Source organism: Aristolochia californica, unplaced genomic scaffold (genome assembly GCF_029961685.1).
Source record: "Aristolochia californica isolate CCGP_79_NKW_82.1479 unplaced genomic scaffold, dmAriCali1.0.hap1 SCAF_13, whole genome shotgun sequence".
Lineage (NCBI taxonomy): Eukaryota > Viridiplantae > Streptophyta > Magnoliopsida > Piperales > Aristolochiaceae > Aristolochia > Aristolochia californica.
Window position 1 is genome coordinate 28,012,464 of NW_027181804.1, and position 17,136 is coordinate 28,029,599.

At 40.0% G+C, this 17,136-nt stretch overlaps 3 protein-coding genes across 4 annotated transcripts; all 3 read left to right on the forward strand.

The window, feature by feature from the left end:
* Positions 1-1,384: 1,384 nt before the first annotated feature.
* On the forward strand, positions 1,385-11,543 carry LOC137948247 (protein NUCLEAR FUSION DEFECTIVE 4-like). Of its 2 annotated transcripts, XM_068794258.1 has the most exons (4): positions 1,385-1,774; positions 2,976-3,865; positions 4,014-4,463; positions 11,510-11,543. In XM_068794258.1, exons 1-4 carry the CDS (start codon positions 1,466-1,468, stop codon positions 11,541-11,543), a joined length of 1,683 nt encoding a protein of 560 aa, XP_068650359.1. In that variant the 5' UTR covers positions 1,385-1,465. The 2 variants fall into 2 exon arrangements, with proteins under 2 accessions (XP_068650359.1, XP_068650358.1); XM_068794257.1 differs by lacking the exon at positions 11,510-11,543 and having other exon boundaries at positions 2,976-3,868; positions 3,996-4,494.
* On the forward strand, positions 5,469-8,668 carry LOC137948717 (maltose excess protein 1-like, chloroplastic). The gene is made up of 9 exons (XM_068794866.1): positions 5,469-5,875; positions 5,988-6,155; positions 6,247-6,537; positions 6,628-6,717; positions 6,984-7,085; positions 7,186-7,304; positions 7,447-7,509; positions 7,594-7,655; positions 8,203-8,668. The coding sequence occupies exons 1-9, from the start codon at positions 5,615-5,617 to the stop codon at positions 8,283-8,285; spliced, it is 1,239 nt and encodes a 412-aa protein (XP_068650967.1). The 5' UTR covers positions 5,469-5,614; the 3' UTR covers positions 8,286-8,668.
* Positions 10,432-15,322, forward strand: LOC137948248 (SH3 domain-containing protein 2-like). Its single transcript, XM_068794259.1, has 10 exons — positions 10,432-10,821; positions 11,415-11,519; positions 11,617-11,686; positions 11,769-11,917; positions 12,665-12,766; positions 12,851-13,051; positions 13,877-13,939; positions 14,085-14,240; positions 14,735-14,809; positions 15,064-15,322. Exons 1-10 carry the CDS (start codon positions 10,762-10,764, stop codon positions 15,184-15,186), a joined length of 1,104 nt encoding a protein of 367 aa, XP_068650360.1. The 5' UTR covers positions 10,432-10,761; the 3' UTR covers positions 15,187-15,322.
* Positions 15,323-17,136: the final 1,814 nt, after the last annotated feature.

Sequence of the window (17,136 nt, forward strand, 5' to 3'; positions counted from 1 at the left end):
TTATAAACAAAAATATCTACATTTTCTTAATTCTAATTTTTAGGAAAATTCGGGGAAATCGAAGTTGAATGGGGAGAATTTTTTAGGGAAATCAAAGAAAGAAAAACAATGCAAGAAGGAAACTAAAGCCAAAAAGAAGACAAAAAGAGAGGATTTGAGACGGCTAGAAGGTTCGATGTCAAGGGCATGGTAGCACAGTGAGATGGCAAAGAGCGAGCGAGAGATGAGGGTTGGAGGGTAGAGAGGGTTGCGAGAGAGGAGGATGCATGGAGTGTGAAGAGAGAGGAAGACGCAGAGAGCGTCAGCCGTCAAGTGAGCAAGTGAAAGTGAATGAACTAGGTAAACCCTCATAATTCACTTTCACTCGTTTTATACTCGAGCAAGTGTTACTTTCCCTCTTGTGCGCCCACTAACTATTTTGGGTAAATGAGAGTAATTCCGAATTCACTTCACTTCCCTAAAGATCCTATAATTTCTCCTTTTTCTATGTCAACAATATTTGTCATTTTTCCTTTCACTAAAAGAAATAAATGTGGAGAGACACTATATCTCTCTCTTTGGTAATTCAAGTATGAAACTGATTTGGAGATCAAGATATTCCACTAGATCTGTTGAAGCTAACTTTTATCTTGATGTCTCACATTGATATTTCCTATCTCACACATGTTTACATCGAAACACTAATGGCGATGAATGAGACTTTCAAGCTGGGGATGATCTACTTGTTGCGAATTTGAGGTGATTTAAGGAGTGACAACGGGAAGTTGCGATAGAGTAACAACAGGGATGATCTACTTGTTGCGACTTTGATGTGAGAATTTGGTGGACCTTTTTTCTCCTTTATTTTCTTTATTATTTGGCCTTCGAAGACAAAATTTTGACACGTGGCAAAACTAAGTCTAACTTATGAGATATTAAAATGTGGATGATAATGTAACTTGTTTTATATTATGGTGCCACGTGTCACTTATTTACCATCCTCTCCTAGTGTGGTGCATAAGTAACACTCCAGTGTGGTGTTACTCCTATACTTTGATTTTAGTAGTGGTCTAGAACAGTTGGCTTATCTTGACCGTTAATCGATATTGATCTCAATAATCAATCGGAATTTTAATCGAAATTCTGATTTGGATGATTTTTAATAATGGTCTAGAACAGTTGGCTTAAATTCGCTCATCGTCCTTCGTAACAGAGAAAAAAACAAAAAACCGAAAAACTAAAAGAAGAATGAAAGCGAAAGAAGCAATCACAGGGGAAAACCGGTAATCGATGAGGAAAGCGACGCAAAAAGGTTTTGGAATTTGAGGAACGCTGGGTATAAATGCGGCCACGACGGGACTCTGAGAAGCGCAGGCTCTACCCGGAGCGCCTCCCGCTCCAAAAAACTCAGAAGAAGAGAAGCTCCCCGGCGGGGGATTTTGGAATCTTCGGCGTTGGAGATTCCGTCGGGTGCCTGTGGTCGGCCATGGCTGGGCAGTCGAGGAAATGGATGATTCTGGTGGCCACGATTTGGATCCAGGCGTTTACAGGGACTAATTTCGATTTCTCGGCCTACTCTTCGAATTTGAAATCGGTTCTGGGGGTTTCTCAGGTGCAGTTGAATTACCTGGCGGTGGCGTCGGACCTCGGGAAGGCGTTTGGCTGGTCGTCGGGTCTTGCTTTGCTTTGTCTTCCGTTGCCCGTTGTCCTGTTTATTGCGGCGTTCATGGGGATTGTTGGGTACGGCTTGCAGTGGCTCGTTTTGCAGAATCTCCTCTCGTTGCCGTATTTCATGGTGAGTGTAATTGTTTAATTTGGATCATTTCATCCCTCTCCTCTTTCTCTCAATCTCTTTGCATCTCCATTTGTTGTTTTCATTGAAAGTGCATCATCATGCGCAACGATGAACCCTGCTGCAGAAGCAGAACTTCGACTTGGTCTCTGCGTCCGTATTGCCTGCTCGTTTATTCTTATTGAAAAATTAAACTCAGAATTCGAAAAAGGGTTTGTAGGATTTCATCTTTCATATTTTCCTATTAAAATCTCCTCTTCATTTCTTTCTACTCGTGATTGTGAACAGAGTTTTATCAGCTTGTTCTTAATGTTACTATCAAAAAATTGTTTTTTTTTTAATTTTTTTGGTGCTCCGTTTCTTCTGAAAATTTTCTCTAACGAATAGTTATGCCCAAATCAAAATCTTCCTAACGAGTTGAACCAAGACAACGACCTCCCCCCGTTTCCCCTCCATTATCCGTTCTTGTCCGCTCTGCCACGATTCTCAGTGAATGAGTAGTAAGGGAACCACCGCTCTTTCCTCATCCCCTCCATCTTTTCAAACGGAAATTTGTGTTCTAAGAGATAAAGACCCCTATCTGCTCATAAATCACATTGATTCCGACCGGAAACCACCCAGCAGTCATCGTCTCCTCCAGCAGATTAGACTACGCTGTGACCCGATAACCCATTCATTAATTTCACATCGCGTTAATCGGAGAGTTTCACCTTCTCGAGTTTTCATTTATCCACAGTAAAAAAAAAAAAAAAAAAAGATTCGAGGAACTAGCAGAGCTCTGCTACTCGAATGCTCGCAAATCTTACCCAGTTTTCATCTGTCCTGCTTTATCTGATTCTCGTCGGAGGAGACAACCCAGAATTCCACGAATCTGTGACTTGTCCATTAACAATCCGATCAGCAGTCAAATCCACTTGGGTAATCTGGCGCGGCCTTCCGGGGTACGTAGTTGCTTCTTGCCGCGTCATCAGCTCCAACAAGCAATGGCAATGGCAGCCAAAAAGGAGAAGAGTCACGAGCCGCACGTGTTTTAACGAACCCAACCACGTGCGAACAACCTCCTTTGGGTGATAAGGCACGATTTCAGCGGTGGATCGCCTCCTCCACCCACGTTCCCACTTCTACTTTGACTTTTTGCTTCCTAATTATTTGACTTATTTTGGTTGGTCAATCGAAGTCAAAGCTCATTCTTGTTTTCCGATAGGTGTTTTTCCTCTGCCTGATCGCCGGCTGCAGCATCTGCTGGTTCAACACCGTCTGTTTCGTCCTCTGCATCCGGAACTTCAGTGTCAACCGCGCACTCGCCCTCTCCCTCACTGTTAGCTACAACGGCGTCAGCCCGGCGCTGTACACTCTCCTTGCCAGAGCCGTCCCACTCGACTCCAACGCCCTATACCTCCTCCTCAATGCCCTCGTCCCGCTCGTCGTCTCCGTCATCGTGCTTCTCCCCATTCTCTGCCAACCCGACCTGCAGCACCCCGTCTCCCAGGACGAAGCCCGGCGCGACTCCCTAGTCTTCCTCCTCCTCTACGTTCTCGCTTTACTCGCCGGGATTTACCTCCTAGTCCTCAACACTCTCGCCCCCGGTCTCACCGTAGCCCGTCTTCTCTTCGTCGGGGCCCTCCTCATGCTCTCCTTCCCGCTCTTCATCCCGGGGGTCATCTACGCCAGGGAATGGGCCAACCGGACCATCTACTCCAGCCTCCGCCTCCAGGGCTCCGGATTCAATCTGGTCGACGTGGAGGATCTCGAGTTGCACAAGGAGCTGGTGGGGAAGGAGAACGGCGGTGCCGGCATGAAGAAGGGAAGCAAAGACAGCGGCGGTGGGTTCTGTGAAAATATGCTGGAGGGGGACAAGTTGAGCGTGTTGGGGGAGGAACACTCCGCGAAGATGCTGGTGAGGAGGCTTGATTTCTGGCTCTACTACCTGGCGTATTTCTGCGGCGGGACCGTGGGGCTTGTTTACAGCAACAACCTCGGCCAGATCGCGCAGTCTCTCGGTTACGCCGCCGACACAGAGGCTCTCGTCACCCTCTACTCCGCCTGTTCCTTCTTCGGCCGGCTGCTCTCCGCCGCCCCCGACTTCCTCCGCGAGTAGCTTATTCCTCCCACTCTACAATTTAATCGTAATTTTTAAGGATATTTTAAAGATTTGTTAAAGTAAAAAAAATAGTCATTTTAGCACAAAACGATCCATTAATAATATTTTTAACAATATTAAGGCCTTTTTTCGCATGGACAGGAAGGTCTTCTCCGCGCGATCAGGGTGGTTGGCTATTGCATTGGCGCCTATGCCAGTGGCCTTCTTCTTACTTGCCACAACCACCGACGAGAAGGCTTTTCAAATCGGAACGGGACTGGTCGGTCTGAGTTCCGGCTTCATCTTCGCCGCTGCCGTATCCATCACCTCGGAGCTCTTCGGCCCCAACAGCTTCGGCGTCAACCACAACATTCTGATCACTAATATCCCTCTCGGCTCCCTCGTTTATGGATCCCTTGCCGCTCTGATCTACGACGCCAATGGCAGCTCCTCCGGCAGGCATAACACTGTCTTGGTGGAGGGTGCGATAGTGTGCATGGGTAGACAGTGCTACAAGGAGACATTTCTATGGTGGGGGTGCATCTGTGTAGTGGGTGTTGCTTCTAGCTTAGCCCTTTTCTTTCGAACACGGCCTATCTATAATCGGTTCGAGTATAATAGGACTATCACCTAGGCATTTTAATGGCTGCCGAGGGTTTTGTAAGTTCTCGGATAATTTGTACAAAAGTATATGAAAGATATGGTTTTTTCTAAGCTGATTTCAACAAGGGGTGATTTGCTACTTTAAACTCATGCATTTTAAGCAAATTGTTAGGCGTCACAAGGTATGAACTTTGTGGGGATGAGAAGAGTTGTTTTGTGTATATTCTTGGGAGCAGTTGGGATTGGAAGGTCGGAGGTTTACGATTGCGTCCTGCTCCACTGAAGGGGTATACAGAGGTAGAGAATGTTCAATAAGCCCCGCAAGTAGGAACGAAGCGAGAAGAAGAATTTCGTTTCAAATATCTAATCTTTCATCTAACTCGCAATAAACTAGGCTTGGAAAGGCGTTTGTCGGAATTTTGCAGAGGAATCCGAAGATAAGATCACGCATCATTAGGATGAGAATGATTTCACATTTGGACCTATCGAGAAACCACAGGAAAACGGCGTATTTGCATCCTTTTCCGATGAGATATCGCCCCCGCTTGGGAAATTCCTCGCCGGGACACGATGCAGAGGCGTCTTGTCCGCCCTCTCGCAGGTCGACGCTTTGTGTTGTTTTTTCGGAGAGACACTGCTTCCTTCGCTCTCCAATAAACGAACTATTTTTTAATTCACTAATTTTTTATTAAATATTTTTAAAATTTGTCATTTTATCAGTTTTTTGTGTTGTGGAATTTCTATTTATGCTAAAAATAATTAATTTTATAAATTATGAAAATATTAAATTAAGAGACAATTAATAAAAAAAAATGTTTATTATAATATATCTCTTTGCGTGTTTTTGGTGTAATTGAGCTCAAGATCCGATATACCCGGGATCCGGATCCGAACATGGATCCATTCTGAGATCGCTATTATTGCCCGCTTATACAAAAAACCAGACACGCCTCAATTCAAGATTCGAGCACCAATCTCTATTCTCGTTCTACAGTGCCTTCCGTTCTCAGTTCACGAGCTCAACTGCTTTCCCGCGGTTCCAGACTTTCGGTTTTCAGTCTCTCTCACCCGAGAGAAGCCCACTGACGAACACTGAGACTCTCTGCGATTCGTTTCGTTCATAGATCTGTTTCAGGCTCTTTCTGGTCGCGCGCGGGCTTATGGCAGGGTGTCTGCCCCTGGCAAGGGCGCCTTCCTCTTCGTTCTCTCGTCGTTCGTCCTCTCTGCTCGCTTCGTCAAAACCACTGTACTCCGTTTCCTTGAAATCGTCTGTTGCTGTCCCGGAACACAACGTTTCGTCTGAATCTTGCGAGCGGTTGACTGTTGCTTCTTGGTTCTTCAGTTCGGCTCCAAATTTGCATCGACTGAAACTTAAGTCTTGCCGTTCCGTAGATTCCGACGTTTATTACCCCCTTGGGAAGGTAATTCGTCGTAAGTGCTTGTTGCGTATGGGGAATCCTTTTTGTTGTATGATCGGCTCAAGGGTAGTGAAAACGAAGCTCTGGAGTTTCTCATGTTTTTCTCTTCGATCAGGGAGCGTTAGAGACGAGAGAAAGCAACCGGCAGTGGGATTATTTAACCGCCAAATTTGCTGCCGCGTCCAATTTCCCGTTTTTTCTGTTACAGCTTCCACAGATCGTACTCAACGCTCAGAATCTTTTGGCGGGAAACAGTGCCTCTCTGCTTGCAGTTCCATGGCTTGTAATTCTCTTTCCTTTTGGATCATTCGTCTTTTCCGTTTCATGTTCGAATATCTAACTGTTTCCCCTCTTTTTCTTTTCCTGTTTCACAGGGTATGGTGACGGGTCTGCTGGGGAACCTTTCCCTTCTTTCCTACTTCGCAAAGAAGAGAGAGACAGAAGCTATTTTTGTACAGACTTTGGGAGTTATATCTATTTATGTTGTTATTGTGCAACTGGCGATTGCTAAAGCTATGCCTTTACCTCAATTCATAGTCACTTCAGTCGCTGTTGCGTCCGGGCTCATTCTGAATTTCTTGAATTATTTTAACTGGCTTAATGCTGGGATATGGAGTTTTTGGGAAGATGTTATAACTATCGGAGGTGTCTCTGTTCTTCCTCAAGTGAGTTCCTGGTAAAATTTTGAATTCTTCAGCGGCGAGTCTTTCTACAAGATGAGAATCTTAATTTCTTTCTATTCGATGGTTTTGTAGGTAATGTGGTCGACGTTTGTTCCCTTTATTCCCAACAGCATTTTACCTGGGTTGATTGCCTTCTCTGTGGCCCTTCTAGCTGTTGGTTTGGTGAGTTTTATATGTCTTTTGTTTCTATTGGACGAAATCAATTTAGTTCATCAGTAAAGGAAGTAAATGATTGTAAACCTCGTTCTTTTCAAGGCAAAGATAACTTACCTGAAATTTAAATGCCTATAGAAACTGCCATGGACACCTGTTATCTTTGATTCAGTCTGTACTCATTTTTATTTGTCCGTTGCTTTCTCTCTTAGTTGGCAGTTTCTGAATGAGCTTGCCGGATACATTTTGATTGTGCAGTTGGTGAGACCTTGCAGGCACGAATAGACAAACTCCCAGAGCCGGGTGTCAAAATTTTGGGCTCTACATCTGGTTGGACTGCGACTCTACTCTTCATGTGGATGCCAATTGCACAGATGGTATTTGAGATAATCTCTGTTTTGTTAAGAAATATCAACTGGACAAATTGCATTTCTGGTTCATCCATTATGCTGGTAATTGCGTTTCTGCCTTTTTCAGTGGACAAATTTTCTCAATCCAGATAACATCAGAGGCTTGTCTGCATTCTCAATGTTGCTTGCCATGATTGGGAATGGTCTTATGATTCCAAGAGCACTTTTCATTCGTGACTTCATGTGGTACACACCCCCCCTCCTTTGTTTACTGAAGATAACTACTGTTGATTGGCTTCTGCTTACTATAATACTTAAAAAAGTAAAATGGCTCTTCCTATTTTTTTCAATCAGTGATTGATTTAAAAATAAAATATGTACTTTCCAGGTTTACTGGTTCCAGTTGGGCTTCAGTACTGATGGGACTAGGGAACCTAGCATGCATGTACTGGTAAGAAGTTTCCTTATTAGTATTCATCTTGATAAAACATGTTGAGCTGTTAAAGTAATTCAAGTTACTGGATTATCATCCCAGCTTCAAAAGCATCAGCAAGGAATTCTTCTTGGCTGCAGCTTTTAGCTTAGCTACCTGGATAGGTGAGCTTCCCAACTTTTTTTTTTTTTTTTTTGTGTCTGTATGTAGTTATTTTCTGCACTTAGCTAAATATATATAACATCCCATTTTGAGGTAATCAATGGAATACAAAGGCAAATATTTCTTTGGTTTTTGTAATCGTGCTAATTGAAAGGTCAGTTGTCTTAGCTGATTCTGTTTACTTAGTTACCGACTTACAGATTGATGAAGTTGGTCTTGCAGATTGATACTAATCACTTTAGTTTGATAGCTTTATGATGGTAATGGATTTGTCATATTACTGAAAGAAAAATATATTCTCTTGAAATCATTAGGATCTGTGATACGTCAAGATAGAATTTTTGTTGCTTGACTTGAGCTAAAATACTTTTTGGACACAATTGATTATATCAGTTCTATTCTTGCTGGCCCTGGTAGCAAATTATCAACAAATGCTTATGCGTGTTTTGAAAAACATTAGCATTTGTTATTGTTGTTATCTGGATAATGTGAAGGGTACATGATATAATGAGAACAAACTTCTAGTTTAGTTGCTTCTTTCTCTTTCAGGAATAGCTCTGTGGAGGGACACGAAAGCTTATGGGTACAGATCTCCAGTTGGATCTTTGAAGGAGCTAGTATTTGGATCATGATTTTATGACTACTCTGGGCTCCACATTGTTTAGGCATGGGGATGGCATTGATGTACAGCTTGGAATAAAAGCTACATGAAAGTCATCTAAATTGCCAGATTCGTCAAAAAGAGGATAATTGCATGGAAAATTGTGGTCTTTTCTAATAAAGAAGGAAGTCCGGGAAAGATGGGTTATCAATAAAATTCTTTTACCCTGTCTCCTTCGTTTCAAACATTCTCATTTCCACATACTCAGGACTTTTTGCCATTGGAACTTCTGATCATAGGAAGAGCATTATGTGTACTTTGTATTCTAAAGGCCACCATTCATGTGTATGGGTTGATTCCTGATGACATTTTACCAAAGCTGTGCACATCTGTTAATGGATGCCAAGTTTCTCATTTCAATTGCTTTGTTGGGTTGCCTTCAACTGTTGTTTTCCTATGGGACGTGGAAACTCCTGTGTAAGTAATTTATAGTTTTATGTCATACATTGCCTTGTTGCAGTTGTGGGGTTTTTGTGCCAGACGGTTAGCTAGGAGTTTAGATGAACTTAACTTGTCTAAGTGTGAAAATATCAGGTAAGGTGTAATCTACTCTTCATGATTGATGCAGTTTTCTTGTTCATAGCAGGGAAATGCATAATATAGTCATGAAAGATTGTAAGTGTACTTGAAAATCTGTGGATATTAGATTTCATTCTTACAGAGGTCTGCTGCACCAATTTCACAACTTAGGTTCCTGCTCTTTCATATCATCCTTAGCCTCTTCCAAGTTCGTTTGGTCCGAACTCTGATAGAACAGTATCATTCTACACCTAAGATCATTTTCATTAGGCTTCTCATGATACAGCTTTTGCAAAAACCAGGATCAGGTTTCTCTAGGTATGGAAGAAGCCAACTCTTGCTTGACATCTAGTAATACCTCACACCCCCTTCTGAAAGTAGATCTCTAAAGCAGTCCAAGCCCTATTTGGAAAGGACAGCCACCTTCAAGACAAAAATTCTGGTCTTTGGGGAGGGTGCCCGTGCCTCCATTGGTGGTAGTGGTTGAAGACTATGAGTTGGCAATGGTAAGTTCTCCCTTTCTCTAACACTATCTATTTATTCCTTTCTTAATATATGTGAAAATTTATAAACTTGCAATGATCAAAAGAAGCTGGGAAAGACAGAGAACTCAGGTTGAAATCATGCTCTGTTTCTTTTATCTTTAGAAATAAGATTCTATTAATATTGTACTTTTGTGGGTGTTGAGGGTAGTGGTAGTAATTGAGAGGGGTGGCCATTATTAATTTGGCTGTTTCAAATACTCTTTGTTTGATCTGGCACTACTTGGGTTAAGATTTTTTGATATACAGTTGTTTCTTAATTGAACTTGGATCGGACTCCCCGTACATGAAAAAATTGTGTCGGGTCGATCTAATCGGAAGTAGATAGTGAAAAGAAGAATTTGATCATTATTTTATTTTTACTAACTATTTTTAAGAATTATAATGATCAATTTTTTTTTTTTTTACGAGTTCCAAACATACCCCAAGAGTCAAACCCCTCATTACTCAACTGGAGGGGACTACTCTTTCGGGTTGCAATGTAGAGGCAATGTGAGCAATGGTCCATTATGTCAAAATTACGATATAATTATAAGAATATATTAAATGAGAAGGTTGATCCAATATGAAAAATCATTTGGTGTGAAACATCATCTTAGCTGTTTAATTATGATCAATAATTATCTCAACCGTTCGATCAACGGTTATCTTAGCCGTCTAAGCAATTGTTATCTCAAACAAACATCGATCATGATCGGATCATTGAGATAATTAGTTTACTATAAAATTAAATATTATATTTTTAACGTGGTGCACGGTCTTAGGGCGTCCTTATCAGGGGCACACGTACCATTAATTTCTCTAATGTAGGGCCACCAGAACAACGGTCAGGAACAGACCGAAACACCTTTTCAGATAAGGTGAGTCCTCGTAGTCAATTCTCATCAGAAAGGACAGGAAACAAAACCAAAAATGGAGAACTTTCCGCCTTTCGGCCACCTTTCCACTGATGACGTAACAACCAGCGATGACACTCGATAAATTACAGTAATACCTTGTTGCCGCCATCTCACGTGCGTTTCTGTAACGCGCGAGGGACGAGCCATGTAACTGACCTCCAAATTCCCCGTCAGTTTCTACCGATTCGCAGTTGCAGCTTTTGTCGGCAAACAGTTGCTTCTTTCCGATTTGGATTCTCTCAATTGTCCATTCTGTCCGTGTAAAGAATCCTCTCCGCGGATCTAGGGCGGTGTACATGTTCCCGGTTCCTTCCAATAGGCTCCGAGGTTCTTGTTCCTGAGATATTCGAAAGCTTCCAGACGATATTTGTTTGAGTTTCTTAATCGTAAAGAGAAGAGAAGCCATGCTTGCCTTCGACTCGTTGTCTCCTCCTTTTGATGGGTGAATGCGTTGAGGAGGGGGAGGTGAGGGAGGGAGAGGTGTTTGATGGAGACGATCCGAAAGCAAGCGAGCAAGCTCAGGGAACAAGTGGCTAAACAGCAGGAGGTGCGTCTTTTTCTGGGTTTTGAGAATTCTGCTTTGGTTTGTTTTGTGAATTTGCTTGGGGTGAGGGTCGTTAGTGGTTAAATGATTGTGTGGCTCCGAGGCCATCCTGCTGTTTCAGCTGCTCTGTTTACAATTATATTTGTTTTCTGTATTTATAATTTCAGGGTTGGAAGCGATTAGTTTTGTATCTTACTCTTTTTTTTACTCCTCCCGTCTTGTAAATCTATGGTCTTATATGAGTTGTTTATTCCTTCAATTGAACGTCACAGGAGCTTAGATGCTCGGAGGTTAGTCCGAGCAGGTACAAACATGTCGTTGCATGACATCTACGAATAACAATTCTTCTACTATTAATGGATAGAAAGTGGAGAATCACGTTAGAAATGAAAATCTTAAAAGGAATCGTTTTTTCAGTTATTTTCAACAATGTGTGCATGTATACAATGAAAAGTTTGCTTTTCCTTAACCTGTCTTCTCTCTTCTACAGACCAATTTTTCTTGAATTTGCTGCTAGTTCAACAAATTTAAGTTGGGGAACTGGAAGTCATGTTCTCATCGTAATTACAATATGACGACTTCTTGTTGTATCTCAGGTATTAAGTGCACGTTTTGGCAGTAGTTCTGCTATTACTGATGAAGCAGATATTCAGTGTCATGAACAGCTTCAGAAACTCTATAGTTCTACCAGGGCTGCAAAGGTATTGTCGAATATGAATAATTAACCTTTTTTTAAAGATGCAATTGATTTTGAAAAAGCTGCCTGATGCCATTCTCTGAATTGTTTGTAAAATTCAGCATTTTCAGAGGGATCTTGTACGAGGTATAGAGGGTCTAATCTATACTGGCTCAAAGCAGATGGAAATAGGTAATCGAGATCATGTTCTTATATTTAACTGGACTTCGTCCAATGTAAGGACTGACAGAAATATCATGTTTCATTTTCATAGTAAAAAAGCTAGCTGATGAGTGTTCCGAATATGGAGATGAGAATCAAAGTGCTGGTACTTATCTTGCAAGGGCCTCTCTCCACTTTGGCTCTTCACACAAAATGATGGAAAAGGAGAGGCAGAGCATGCATAAAATACTTGCCTGTCAGGTATGTATTTATTCTCTCCAGTTATCCATATTACCTCATATACTATAGATTATGATAAGAATTCCACAAGGTGAAGTATCTTGGGGATCTTCTTCATGATGTTTAATCCAATTGCTTAATGATTGATTGCTTTCAAAGTAGCATGTGATTTGGGTCATTCCTCATGGATACTTTCTCTGCTCTCACTGTCGATGAAATGGGGGATCTGCTTTTTTTCGGCCAACTGAATTAGAGCTATCATTAGAAGCACAAAGAAATGACCATACTGCAGTTCTGTTTTGGCATGATTGCCACATAATATTTTCTGATGCCATTTGGCTAAAGATCTTTGTAATGCTAGATGATATGTTTTACTTGAGAATGAAGGAGCTTATTCTGCTGCATGCTTGAGAATTGGACACACTTTGTAGTGTGTGGGATGATTTTTGAGAAAATGCTTCGTGGATATCGGTTGTCTCATCTTCGTTGGAAGTATATTAATAGAACAAAGAATTCATGGGGTTGCATAATTGAAACTGCAGCAGCTCTAGGAAATTCCCAGTTGGTAGTGCAAATGAATTTCTGCTCCTCTTGTTTATGCTCCAATGTCACTGTTTAAAAAAATTAAGTATTACAATGTCTTCCTCATATCTTATGTAGGCTCCCTCATATCTGTGTTAGTTTCATGCTCCTAGGACTGCCAGAGACACTCATATGGTGCTCAGAGTTGATATTTTGTAGCATTTCAATTTTTTTTGCATGTATTAGGTTACAGAGCCTTTGAGGGAAATGATTTCTGGAGCCCCTCTGGAAGATGCTCGCCACTTGACTCACCAGTATCAACGGACCTGGCAAGAGGTTGAAGCTCAGGTATATTTGATTGCATCCTAGTGGTCTATAGGCACTGGAAACATAATCCTTTGAATCGACTGAGATATGCATGCACTTATGCAGGCAGCTGAAGTTGTCAAGCGCCAAAAGAAGTCCAGGGACAGTGGTGGGTCTGCAGAAACTTCAGTAAAGCTTCAAGTTGCAGAATCAAAACTTTCAGATCTTAGATTTGTCTTGTCTGCGTTGGGAGTAGAAGCAACTGCTGCCATGACGTCTGTTGACACTCAACAACAAAGTGTAACACATCAAAAACTCCTTGTAATGGTAACGCCTGTTCATGCTGTCAATGTCTTGATCCTCATGAGTTGATTTGCTTAGATGAATTGTCAACAACATAAAGTTCCCACTTCCAAAAAACTTGAGATTTATGGATTTAAATGAGGTGAATGCCCTGAAAAGAGAAGATTATGCTTATCAAGAAGGGAAGCATATCACATAAGACATGTGGGCATTGGAGTTTCTTAAATGCCTTTGATATGTGCCACATTATATCTTATATATGATCAGTGTCTTGATGGACTTAAAAGGGAAAGGAAATAAGAGAAGATATGGTTTTGTTCAATGGAAAAGCCAATGTTTTGATAACAGTGGGATTTATTTATTTTTATTTTTAGTTAATTTTTATATGGAAAACTGATCTCCTGATTTCAGTGGTTTATTACTTTTTGATTCTTTTGTGAGGTAGGCAAATGTGCTTTATCTTGATATTAAAGAAAATCATAAAAAGCCTACATAAGATAGTATACTGTCACTTTAAAAATTAGGTGAACATTTATGCATATATATATCTGTGAGCTTTAATAAACCGCATAAATCCCTATGTAGATATTCACATGATGCAACTGTAATGTAGTGTTTGGCCGGGATACTGTACTAGGACCCTGTCATTTTTTGACCTGTTGCAAACTTAAAAACCACGATCCGTGTAAGACATGAAGAGCAATCCGAACCTGCTACCCTCCTTCAGAGTATATTTTAGTTTATTAACTCTCTTACTATTGGTGAGCTATAGACAGTAGAAGTTTTAATATTTTCTACCCAGACATTATGTCGCAGGTGGAATGACGTGACTATGTGCTTACCATGTAGGTAAATGCTGAGAGATCTTACCATCGCAGTGTTGCCAAAATTCTAGACAATCTCCATGCTCAGGTACATCATATTACAACCCAATGCCACAAATTTTGTATGTGTATATTTTTTTTACTTGTACTCACACAAACTAGTGCAGCATTTTGCATCTTTGTGAAGAAATTTAGTTTCTGAATCTGTACTGTTTTGTTTCTGTTGGGAATAGATGATTTGGCAGAAGCAGGGTTCTGAATCGAACCTAGAATACACAGCTTCTTCAACTGCTGAGCAGAATTCAACAGAGTGCATAGATACCAAACATTCTAATAAACCCAATGATCTGCAGACTGCTATGGAGAAAAATATGTTTTTTGTTGCAAAAGTAAGGCCTTAACTGTGTTAAACAGTTTCTGTATGATTTGTTTCTGACCATAGAGCAGTTCGATGCTGTGAACTGTTTGAATTAGCTTATGAACTGACAATCAAAGGTGCAGACATCTGAATTAGCTTATATCCTCTCTCCTGGATTCCACTTTTTATAACTGAATTTGTTTCTTTCCTAAACCTTTTTCTCAAAGGCTGTGAACTGACTACCAAATGACATCTCATGCTTTCTAAAAAATCTATCTCCCGCAGTCCATGTTCTATAACTGAATTTATTTCTTTCATAAATCTTCTTTTATGACGATAGCTACACTGTTTCCTTGTCCACCTCTCTTGCAAATTTTCTATTTTCTATTTTCAAATAGCTATGCCCACTGTCTATTTGATACGTAATCATTTTGTGTCCTTTCGGTGATTAGTACAAGCATGACAAAAGTTCTTTCTGATGCAGTTAATAATTTGACACTGCCATTTTTATTTGTTTATATTCAGGTTTTACATTCATTTGATGCACAGGCAGAGGGTGAACTTAGTCTATCTGCCGGTGACTATGTTGTCGTTAGACAGGTAATCCATCTTGCTATTCTGGTGTGAACTTGCTGATATTATATGGTATCATCTTCAGCTGCAACTCTCTATTGATCTCGACTGGAACAACAATATTATCAGTTTCATTGTAAACAAGTCCCGCTGGTGCAAAATTGTAGGTTTCTTAGACTAAACTGGGTGAACATAATATTTGGTTTTTCTTTTTGCATTCACTGTAGAAAATCATTAGAATCTCTTCAAAACGCTTCTGCTCTCTTTTGAACGATCAACAGGTTGCACCTAATGGCTGGTCTGAAGGAGAGTGTAATGGAACGGCCGGTTGGTTTCCTTCTGCTTATATCGAAAGGAAAGAGCAAATTCTTGCAAGCAAGTTGGTTGAAACTTGCTCACAGTGATTTCCCAAATCATCTTCCGAACTTGCTTGTACATTGTGTAGCTCCATTATCATCTGTACCTATTTGTATCTATTCATTGCTTTATTTAGCTCTGTAACATCCCACTTGGTTGCAAGTGTACAATCTCCTGGTAACTCTGTGTAAATTTATCACATATAAAGTAGTTGTGGTTTCATATGGGAAGGTTGTGATAGTGCTTTGTTTTAAATTCATTTTCATCCTATGGAAGACAAGTAACAAAATGGTAGGGCTTAGTGTCTCATTCAGGTGTCTTTAAGGTTTTTTGACTTGGACTCTAGACTTGAATCAGATTTGGAACCTGATTTAGATATAGGAAAATCCAAGTTGGATCGGTCTCAGGGTCTGTTCGGAATCCACTATGGAATCCTAGAAAAGAAAAGGAAATAAGAATTTGATTATTATTATTTTTAAAAATAGTTAGTAAAAATAAGATAATTTTTTTTTTGTTTTTTAATTATTTTTAGAAATAATAATAATTAAATTCTTATTTTTATTTCTTTTCTGTTTTTTCATGGGTTCCAAATATACCCTAGGTTTTTGTGGACTTATTTTTTACCGGTGCGAAGAATATTCTTGGTGAGATTTTTAAGACGTGTTATTTCGTAAGTTTATAACCAGACCGTCATTCGTGTGGGTCTAAATTTATTTTCCAGTGACCTATTTACCCCTGATTCATCTCTCTTTTTACTGCCTACGATATTTTATATCCTTACAATGGGAGGGTAAAACGGTCATAGAACTGTTAATTGCTTTCCTTGCTAGAAGTCAAGAGGTCAGCGATCTTCTACGTTATTCTGGATCGTGGGGCCCGTTCACCGCTCTGTTTAGAGAATCTTCTAAAGAATTTGTCATTTTCAAAGCATTACAAGGGCTTTTGCGTCATTTCGTCTATCGGACCCGATCGCGATTGCAGGTAGGGGTGGCATCGAGCCGAGTCGAGCCCGAACCTGCCTATGTTCGAGCCGAGCTTCGAGCCGAGCCTCGTCTCGAGCTTAAAATTGTTATCGAGCTCGAGCCCAAAAATTTTAACCGAGCTCGAGCCGAACTCGAGCCTCAACATACATTTAAAAAAATTTAAAAAATATATATTAAATAAATTATATATAAAATTATACATATATTTTACATAAAATTGGACATAACCTCTACATAAAATTAAACATAACCTATATATATATAATACATATATAAGATTGGGCATAACTTTTTCTTAAAATTAAGCATAATCTATGTATATAATACCAATATAAAATTCGACATGACCTCTACTTAAAATTGGGCATAATCAATATACATACAACCTGCATAATACCTACATAAACACTCCATAAACACTTCATCAAATTATTTATACATTCCATAAACACTCCATCAAATTATCTATACATTCCATAAACACTCCATGAAATTATTTATACACTCTATAAACTAGTTTAAACACTTCATACATTGCATAACATTAAAAATAAGCTCCATAAAATAATCAAACACAACAAAATTAAATGAAATATCACTATCAATTTACAATCACCTAAATAAAAACTATAAATCCATTATAAAATTACAAACTATAGTTGTTTCTCTTAATGCTAGAAAATAATATGCGTCCCTGCATGAGCAAAATCTCCACCTATGACAAAAAAAAAAAAAAATTAGTTATTGTCAGATAAAAAAAAATACTCTTCCACTACTAGTTACTTAATGTCGTTAAAAATATTAAAATTACCATGATGAAAAACTTAAATAGAACATTAAATAAAAATCTTACCTCCCGTCGCTTTCGTCTCGTCAGCGAGGAAGAACTTTGGATGAAGAAATTGAAGAGGAAGGATAAAAATCGATTGCAAAAAAGAGAGATAATTTACATCGGTCTGTATCTAACGTATCAATTCAACAAAATATTGGGTCTAAAAATAAAAATTATGTACT